Genomic DNA, 10,186 nt, shown 5'->3' with positions numbered 1-10,186 from the left:
AAGCCATTGAAATCCACAAGAAGCTTGTGAACAATTTCAACAGAAAGGAGGAAACCATAAGAATGAACAAAATCTGGCTACCAGTATTAAAAAACTCTAAAATCAGGACAGTAAATAAAGAACAAATCTCAGAAATCAGAGGAATTCCAGACATGAATCAATCAAGACCAGCTAATACCTCCCAACAAAAGACCCCCAAGCAGGAAACAGCCAGATTTTGAAGCTGCAAGGTCATTAAATGCTAATCAAGCTGGCCAATTGCAATATTCGCAATTGCCTAAAGGCAGACAAGAGTTCTTTCTCCCACGCTGGACCTTCCACAGATATATAAACCTCCCTTGCTTAGTTTCCAACACACCTCAGAATCTCTGATGCCCATATCTATGGCAGGCATCCTCAGAGGATGTGAGGTCTGTTGGAAACTAGGCAAGGGAGGTTTATATATCTGGAATGTCCAGGATGGGAGAAAGAACTCTTGTCTGCTGGAGGAAAGTGTGAATGTTGCAGCCAGGCTTTGAAGCTGAAAGGCCATTCAATGCCAATCAAGGTAGTCAGTGTAAACATTCACAGCTTCCTCCAACAGACAAGATTTCTTTCTCCCACCCTGGACTTTATTCCACAGATATATAAATCCCACTTGACAAGTTTCCAACAGACCTCACAACCTCTGAGAATGCCTGCCATAGAAGTGGGCGAAACGTCAGGAGAGAATGCTTCTGGGACATGTCCATACAGCCCGGAAAACTCACAACAACCCAGTGATTCTGGCCATGAAAGCCTTGGACAACACAATGTAGTGGTTAGACACGAATCTCATCTCCAAGATGAGATTGAAAGCCTTCGAGAATATGTTGAGACTGGATGGAAAAAACTACAGTAGAGTCTCACTTATCCAACACTCGCTTATCCAAGCCTCTGGATTATCCAAGCCATTTTTGTAGTCAATTTTTTCAATACATCATGATATTTTGGTGCTAAATTCGTAAATACAGTAATTACTACATAGCATTACTGCGTATTGAACTACTTTTTCTGTCAAATGATGTTTTGGTGCTTAATTTGTAAAATCATAACCTAATTTGATGTTTAATAGGCTTTTCCTTAATCCCTCCTTATTATCCAACATATTCGCTTATCCAACATTCTGCCAGCCCGTTTATGTTGGAGAAGTGAGACTCTACTGTATAACAAAATGTGCTGCGGGGTGTCCGGTAACGACTAGTTTTTTTTGCAGTTTGATAAACTTTCCCGCGTTTTTATGACAGAACCAATTAGGAAGTGACATTTATAACCCAGTCACATAGTGTAGTGTATAGTTTGGGACTTGGGCTTGCAACTAGCCACCCAATGGGCTTTTTCTTCTTCTTCTTGAGAGAGGCGGGGCAAGCCTTTCTGTGTGCCAAGGGGCGGGCCACTTTTTGGGGCCCTCCCGCTGGGTGTAAAAGCAGCCGGAGCTCAAGGAGGAAACCTTTCTTTCTGTAGGGCCTTCCATCGAAGAGGGTGAGCCATGGCCAAGGCGGGGAAGGCGCCTCTTCTGCCCGTGCCGCGGGGACCGGGCTCGGCTGCTCTGCCCTCGCTGCTCTACCTGCGGGCGGCGGTGCCGGTCTACCCTCGCGCTCCCAAATGCGCGCGCTGCCGCAACCACGGCGCGGTCTCGGCGCTCAAGGGCCACAAGCGCTTCTGCCGGTGGCGGGACTGCGCCTGCGCCAAGTGCGCGCTCATCGCCGAGCGGCAGCGGGTCATGGCGGCCCAAGTGGCGCTCAGGAGACAGCAGGCCCAAGAGGCCGAGGCGGTCGAGGACGCCGAGGAAGAGCATCTGCTAAGAGGTGGGATTGTGGTTTGGGAACTTGGGTGTTGTGCGAGGGATGCATCTCCACCAGGTATGGGCAATATTTGGCCCTCCAGGTGTTTTGGACTCCAACTCCCACCATTCCTAACAGCCTCAGGCCCTTTCCTTTTCCCCCTCAGCCGCTTAAGAGTTTTTTTAATACAGGTAGCCAGATTTTGTTCATTTTCATGGTTTCTTCCTTTCTGTTGAAGTTGTCCACATGCTTGTGGATTTCAATGGCTTCTCTGTGTAGTATTAAAAAACTCTATAATCAAAACAGTGGATGGGAACCAACACTCTGAGGGCAGAACACAGCTAATGACTAACAAAGGATACCCCCAGGCAAGAGACAAAAACCTTTCCAATGCTAATTAGGGTGATTAACTGAAACATTAATGCTGGCTTCCAATGACAAAGGACTCTTGCCACACCCTGGACTCTACACAGATATATATTCTTTCCTTTCCTTTCCTTAGTTTATCCATACCTCACAACTTCTGAGGATACCTACCATAGATGTGGGCGAAATGTCAGGAGAGAATACTTCTGGAACATGGCCACACAGCCCGAAAGACATACAACAACCCAATCATAGAATCGTAGAGTTGGAAGAGACCTCACGGGCTATCCAGTCCAACCCCCTGCAAGAAGCAGGAAAATCTCATTCAAAGCACCTCCGACAGATGGCCATCCAGCCTCTGCTTAAAAGCCTCCAAAGAAAGCGCCTCCACCACAGTCCGGGGGAGAGAGTTCCACTGCCGAACAGCTCTCACAGTGAGAAAGTCCTTCCTGGTGTTCAGGTGGAATCTCCTTTCCTGTAGTTTGAAGCCATTGTTCCGTGTCCTAGTCTGCAGGGCAGCAGAAAACAAGCTTGCTCCCTCCTCCCTATGACTTCCCCTCACATATTTGTATATGGCTATCATGTCTCTTCTCAGCCTTCTCTTCTGCAGGCTAAACATACCCAGCTCTTTAAGCCGCTCCTCATAGGGTATGTTCTCCAGACCCTTGATCATTTTAGTTACCCTCCTCTGGACGCTTTCCAGCTTGTCAACATCTCCCTTCAACTGTGGTGCCCAGAATTGGACACAGTATTCCAGGTGTGGCCTGACCAAGGCAGAATAGAGGGGTAGCATGACTTCTCTGGATCTAGATGCTATACCCCTATTTATGCAGACCAGAGTCCCGTTGGCTTTTTTCGCCGCCGCATCCCATTGTAGGCTCATCAGATCATTTGTAGTTATAGTTTTACAATGTCTCCAGCCTTCTGCGCCCAAACAGCAACTCCTAGCAATCCGTAATATTGATTAGGCCCATAGCCAGAAAATAAAAAATCTGGGAGAGGTTGAAACTTTTCCCTACAAAATGACGTTTCAGGCCAGTGTCTCTTCTCTGGCACCAGATCTCAACCAGCCCCTGAAATGACCATCATTATGCAAAGGTCCTATACAGCTAATAGGTCCTGAATCATTGCTTCCTCTTTAAGCCAGTTCTTGTCTGCCACAAAGGATAATAGTTTCCACAATTGGCAGAAGTTCCTTTCTGTTTTCTTTTGCCTTTTTCTTTCTTTTATCATGAGGACAGGTTACATCAAGACTCTCCACTGTGAATTAGCAAGAAGTTTTCAACCAAGCACAGGTTGTTATGATAGTACAGTAGTCTCGCTTAGCCAACATAAACAGGCCGGTAGAACGTTGGATAAGCGAAAAGGTTGGATAATAAGGAGGGATTAAGGAAAAGCCTATTAAATGTCAAATTATGTAATGATTTTACAAATTAAGCACCAAAACATCATGTTTTACAGCAAATTGTCAGAAAAAGCAGTTCAATACATGGTAATGTTCTGTAGTGATTACTGTTATTTACAAATTTAGCACCAAAACATTGCAATGTATTGAAAACATGGACTACAAATAAGTTTTCAGCCAAGCACAAGTTGTTCTGATAGTACTCTTGTTTTTTGGTGTCTCTGGCATTTTCCCGTTGCACAAATGGTTTAGAACCAATGTACCAAGCTTCTGATGACCACCTTTACCCCTAACTTCTCCTCCAAACACCACACCGTACTTACAGAGTGCACCTTGTACATGAAATGAGTAGGCTAATCAGGGAAATCTGCTGAACCATTTGGGTTGAAATCTTAGGTACTTCTTCTTATCCACAGGAAATACATCCTAGCAATGGAGTCTGTAGATTTTGCAGTAATTGAGCTTTCACTTAGTTATCAGAAACAGTCTTGCTCATATAAAGTCCAAGGTCTAATGGCACAGCTTCTTCTCTTTGCTTCTGTTCTGTTATTTCTTTATCAGAGCTTGGGTTACATGAACCAGTGGGAGACACCTCAGTTTTCAGTTTCTTCAGTTTTCACTTGCAATCCAGGTCAAACTCCCCCCCCCCCCCCGCTCCACACCTTAGGCTTTGCCTGCTGTGTGCGAGTAGGCCAACTTGCTCGCTTCCATTATGTCAGCTATTGCAATGTAAATTGGTGGAAAGGTAGGTAATGAATAATCAATATTTGGTTGATAAAGTGCTTGCAGTTTTGTAGGGACTCTAATTTTTGCTTCTCATAGACTTGGCATGGGGATTGATTAATCAGTGAAAATTCATGAATAAACTGTTTTTTTTAAAAAGCTGAAAAATGTGGGAGTGGTTTGAACCCCTAAACTGTCCCCTTGGCTATGGGCTTGGGTGTAGGGGTGCATCTACAATCTGTAGGATGAATGCAGTCTGGCCCTACTTGAACTGCCATTCCTCAATGCTATCAGATCATGGAAGTTGTTGTTTTACAAGGTCTCCAGCCTTCTCTGCCCAAAATGCAGCTCCCAGGATCCCATAGTATTGAGTAATTGTTACTTTTACTCATTGCTCAGTTTCTCCTGTTCATTACTTATTGTGCGTTTTCAAGGCCTTTCTGTGTTTTGGCGAGCCTGAGGCAAAGCTATTGCAATAGTTTCTTGGCAAGATTTGTTCAAAAGGGGATTTGCTATTGCTTTCCTCTGAGGCTGAGAATGTGTGACTTGCCAAGCTCAGCCAGTGAATTTTCATAGCTGACTGAGGATTTGAAATTTGATCTCTAGAATTATAAACCAGTGCTCAAACCATTTTCCCTGCTAGCTCTAATTCTATTGCTCATAATTGTACTTTCGGGGTGGGGTGGTGGTGGTGTTAATTTTTTAAAAAAACATGGCTTACAGTTGGGAACGTAAAACATTTGTAGGCCTTTTAAATGGAAGGGGGAAAATGATACATAATTAAGAGTGATGGAGAAAAATACAGTAGAGTCTCACTTATCCAACATAAATGGGCCAGCAGAACGTTGGATAAGCGAATATGTTGGATAATAAGGAGGGATTAAGGAAAAGCCTATTACACATCAAATTAGGTTATGATTTTACAAATTGAGCACCAAAACATCATGTTTAACAACAAATTTGACAGAAAAAGTAATTCATTACACAGTAATGCTATGTAGTAATCACTGTATTTACGAATTTAGCATCAAAATATCACGATATATTGAAAAAATTGACTACAAAAATGCATTGGATAATCCAGAACGTTGGATAAATGAGTGTTGGATAAGTGAGACTCTACTGTAATGGCTTTGCCATTTGTTTTATGTAGTGTGTGTGTGAGAGAGATGATCCTTCAAATAATCAGGGACCTGCATAGAACTTTATAGGTCAAAACCAGCACTTGATGTGTACATTTAGTGGATATGATGGCAGATGTTCTGGGCACATTTGTAATACCTATATCTATGTAGGAAATTAGTTATAAGTGGGAGTAGAAATCAGTGTGACAGTGCACCTAGAATTCGTTAAGATTAATTGAATAATAATGAATTATCAATAAGAGGTTTTCAGAAGAGTTCAATTACATCCAGAGAATGTAGACAAGGCCTGTAGTTTTGATGTCATTGGAGTGGTGAATCTACTCTGGAATTTAGTCCGAACTTTAAAAGCGATATCCAGGATTCTAAACATAGTTTGTGAATAGTGTCAAACACATGTATAAACAATGATTCAGAATGGGTTCACAGCACTACTAATATCAGAGCCTCTACCAACCTCTACAGATAAAAAGAAGTGGTTGAGTACAGATAAAAAGAAGTGGTTGTGTATTCTCTTTTATGCTCTAATTCTATGCATTATGTAATCTATGAATGCAGAGTTCTGTGTAGTCATGACCATAAGGTTGCATCTTATGAACTCTGATATTTGACTACCATGTTTCATTTTTTCCCTGCCAGAAGAAAAGATTCAGAAGACTGACTTCTACAGCAAAGAACTTGGCAGTTCTGTAGTCCATGTTCCCATATCTTCCATGACGTCCTCTCCTGAAACTACTGGAGGTCATAAAGAGAAGCCACTTGGTGTACAGAGTCTAGGTAAAGAGGCTACAATGGTTCAGCCCTCAAGCCCTCATGAGTCTTTAGAAGGGACAGACAGTTCAACATCTCTGTCTTCTTCAGACATGGAATCAGGGAATGAAAGTGAATGTCCCAGGGACTTGGCTGCCTTTCCCATCAGAGTTTCTGCTGCGGGTTCTTCTTCAAGCGCTGCTTCCAGACGGAGAGATCCACTTGATATTCTTATCAGGGTGTTTCCCAATCATAAGCAGAGTAGGTTAGCAAAGGTTCTGCACTTCTGCAGAGGAGACATAGCCCAAGCTATAGAACAGATACTGAATATGAATGAAAAGGAGCAAGAATTTGGAGGCCGTGAATTCCTGCCTTTGCCTCAGTGTAGTGTTATCCAGCGATCCTCTGATTTTAATCTCTTAGAAGTGGATGTCAAAGCTTTTGGTGGTACATCAGCATTTGCTCCTCTTCAAACCAATCCATCTTCTTTAGGGAGTGAGGTGAATTTTTATGGTCTAAATCCTAGATTGGGATTCAGACCTTTGCGATTGGCATACTCATCTCCAGGAAGAGCTGTCCCGGCATTGATGTCTCCCTACCTAAGGACTGGCCTGTTTCCTGCTTTGCCTTTTCATCCAGCTGTGGACTGTTCCTTCTCGGGAGTGACCAAAGATGCACCCTATTTCCCCAATAAAGACATGATAATCAGTAGCAAGATTTATACCAGATTAAATGAAACAAATAGCACCTGAATCAGGTCTTCAGTATTGTAGTGTAGTATATAGTATGACTCCCATATTCATGAGTTTTAGATTCCAGGACTTTGCATGGATCTGCAAAATTGCAGATATTAATGAACCCTATTGAATGAAAGACTTTCACTGGAAGCATACCATAGAGCAGTGATTCTCAACCTGGGGTCCCCAGATGTTTTTGGTCTACAACTCCCAGAAATCCCAGCCAGTTTACCAACTGTTAGGATTTCTGGGAGTTGAAGGCCAAAAACATATGGGGACCCCAGGTTGAGAACCACTGCCATAGAGTCATGATAGCGGACCTAGGAAACGCCTACAATAGACACCTCTAGGCTAGATCCTCCAGTACATCTCTATAGCTAGCTTCCAGTAGAAACCTACTATAGAGTCACCTGGAGAATATAGAAAATGTCTATAGACCAGTGGTTCTCAACTTGTGGGTCCCCAGGAGTTCTGGCCTACAATTACCAAAAATCCCAGCCGGTTTACCAGCTGTTAGGATTTCTGGGAGTTGAAGGCCAAAACATCTCGCAACCCACAGGTTGAGAACCACTGCTATAGTGGATATATTTTGTGAGATTTGGGTTAATGAAACAATGGATAATGATCCTGCAGATACTGTACTTATTACAATGTGTTGGACAGAAATTAGTGTTTGAGTGTCTAAGTCTCAATGGTACTATCTTATCATAAAGAGCTATTAAGCAACTCTTAAAACTTTATATATCTTTTTTACAAATAGGATGTAATGGTATTCTCCATTTTGACATAAAAATGTGAAAACCAAGAGAATTCTAAAATATTAGCAATAACAAACTCCATTAGAATTAGCACTGTGTTTAGATACAAGCTTTCTTATATATTTTCATACTTTTGGGGTGGGGATATGTGGGATTTAAGAAGTTGTTTGAAAAAATGGAAACTGAATTATAGAAGAAACCCAATAAATTATGACTATTGAAATCCATTTTGCCTGTTTCAGGATCTTTGGTCTGCTTGTTGTTTTTGATCTAAACTTATAAAAGATCTCTCCTACATGGATGTGTTGAATGGATGAGGGTATGGCTTAGACTTGATTTAAAAAACAACTAAATATACTGCAGAATTTGAAAGCAAATAGCTTGGAATGTAGCCTTGGAAAGAACCTTATATAGTCAAAGAAATAAAAACATTTGAGGGATTTTTAAAATAAAAAATTGCTTATCCTGATGGAGAAAGCAAATTTATAAAATTTAAATTTATCTCTAATAGTTGAATAGAAATAGGAAATAAATGATTGCATAATTTCTTTTGCAAATGTACAATTTATATAGTTTTTCATATATAACAGAACGACTGTGGACTACTAAAGCTGGGTCTCAGTCTTGGATGGCAAGTTTTCTGCTTTGAAAGTCAAGCATCTCCAGAACTTGATCTTCTGCTGCAAATCTATGGCCTCTACTCAGTAGAAATAAAACAGCCTGACACCACTAGAACTGCCATGGCTCAATGCTATGGAATCATGGGATTTGTAGTTTGATGAGGCACAAGCACTCTGGCAGAGAAGACTAAAAATCTTATGTTGTCACGGCTTTCATGGCCGGAATCACTTGGTTGCTGTGAGTTTTCTGGGCTGTATGGCCATGCTCCAGAGGACCTCGCAATCTCTGAGGATGCCTGCCATAGATGTGGGTGAAACGTCAGGAGAAAATGCTTCTGGAACATGGCTAAATAGCCTGGAAAACTCACAGCAACCCACTAAAAATCTTACAAAACTACAGCTCTCAGGATTCCAGAGCATTGAGCCATGGCAGTTCAGGTGGTGTCAAATGGCATTAAATCTTACAGTGTAGATGCATCCTGGATCTCATATTTAATTTCATGTTCATGGAGAGCTCTGGGGCTAAAGCAATCAATAAACCACTAGCTCATAATCCATAACTCACTTCACAATCTGTAATCCTTAGTCCAGATCATGTAGCTGTAGATATTAAATCAGAGCTTGGCTGTTGCATTCAATAAACTGCATGGATTTCTCTCTTGGAAAGGTTTTTTTTTTTCCCCAGTCACAGTCAGATACTGGTTGGGGATGCTGGGAGTTGTCTTCTAAAAAAGCAACTTTTCCAAACACTGGCACATAACTTTAGTAAGATTCATTCAAAATTAACTTTACTTCATTACACATGTAGCTAATCTGTGTGGAAGTCTTCATTTGACTTCCTTTAACTGCATTTACAGCTGGTGATCACCATCTTGTGGTTCATCATTCTCATTACAGCTTCAAAAATAAAAAGTCGATTTTTTTTTGGTTAGACACAAACACAAGCAATTACTAATAGCTCAGATGAAATGTCACCTTTGTTGAAACTGCAGTCTTGTAAGCAGGTTGGCAGTCATTACTTCAGCCCTCTGTCCATTCATAAATTACATGCATCTGTTTTTCAGTCTAGTTAAATATTATATGCAAGGTGATGGATCTAGTTTATTTAATGTGAAGCTATACCATTAATTAAATATTAAAACATTAATAAATGGCTGTGATGCTAAAACATTAATGATTAAAACATTAATACTAAAGATAATGAATTTAAATCATATTAGGCTAATGTCTAGTGTGGGTTTGGGGAAATCCACTAATGCCAATTGACTTCAATAAAGGCAATCTGGATTTGCAAATTATGAGCATAAAGGGAACTTGTATCCACTTGGGTTTGCTTTCAGGACCTCTTGTGGACTCCAAATGCATGGATGCCAAGACCTATTATATACACGGAGATAATAAAATGGTGTTCCTTGTATATAACAGCAAAATCAAGGTTGGTTTGTTTGGATTTGTTTCTCAAAATTTTTCGAGCCATGGTTGATTGAATTCGTGGATAAGGAGGGCCAACTATATGCTTAGATAATACATTATCCTGACCAAATAGCCTCGTGGGATTTGTTAGAAGATTTCAGTTTGACTGGTTATGATGCAAATTGAAGACTACATTTATGATATTTTAAGAGCTGTGCTCCCCTCGCTGCCACTTGTACCATGATCATTTCCTTTCAGCTGTGTTCATCCATTCCTTTTCCTCAGTAAGTTCTGACCATTAACTGATAAGAGGAGCTGCAATCTTGTTTGTGTTATATCATGTGGGAATTGTGTGGACTTGAAGATGTTGGACTGCAAATCCCAGCATTCCTGACTAGGATTACTGGGATTTGCAGTCCAAAAGTGGCTGCATCTACACTAGAGAACCAATGCCATTTGATGCCACTAAT

General features: G+C 41.3%; 1 protein-coding gene across 2 annotated transcripts; it reads left to right on the top strand.

The window, feature by feature from the left end:
* Positions 1–1,426: 1,426 nt before the first annotated feature.
* On the top strand, positions 1,427–7,910 carry dmrta1 (DMRT like family A1). 2 transcript variants are annotated; one of them, XM_008103477.3, is made up of 2 exons: positions 1,427–1,826; positions 6,081–7,910. In XM_008103477.3, exons 1-2 carry the CDS (start codon positions 1,508–1,510, stop codon positions 6,938–6,940), a joined length of 1,179 nt encoding a protein of 392 aa, XP_008101684.1. In that variant the 5' UTR covers positions 1,427–1,507; the 3' UTR covers positions 6,941–7,910. The 2 variants fall into 2 exon arrangements, with proteins under 2 accessions (XP_008101684.1, XP_008101683.1); XM_008103476.3 differs by having other exon boundaries at positions 1,429–1,826; positions 6,078–7,910.
* The last annotated feature ends 2,276 nt before the right edge of the window (positions 7,911–10,186 follow it).

Source organism: Anolis carolinensis, chromosome 2 (genome assembly GCF_035594765.1).
Source record: "Anolis carolinensis isolate JA03-04 chromosome 2, rAnoCar3.1.pri, whole genome shotgun sequence".
Taxonomy (NCBI): domain Eukaryota; kingdom Metazoa; phylum Chordata; class Lepidosauria; order Squamata; family Dactyloidae; genus Anolis; species Anolis carolinensis.
The sequence above is the reverse complement of the archived record's forward strand: the minus strand, read 5'-3'. Positions and strand labels throughout refer to the sequence as shown.

Coding starts and splice junctions, on each gene's coding strand:
- dmrta1 (XM_008103476.3), top strand. CDS start 1,508: ATGGCCAAGGCGGGGAAGGCGCCTCTTCTGCCCGTGCCGCGGGGACCG. Junction 1,827..6,077: donor GGAAGAGCATCTGCTAAGAG/GTGGGATTGTGG, acceptor TTTCCCTGCCAG/AAGAAAAGATTCAGAAGACT.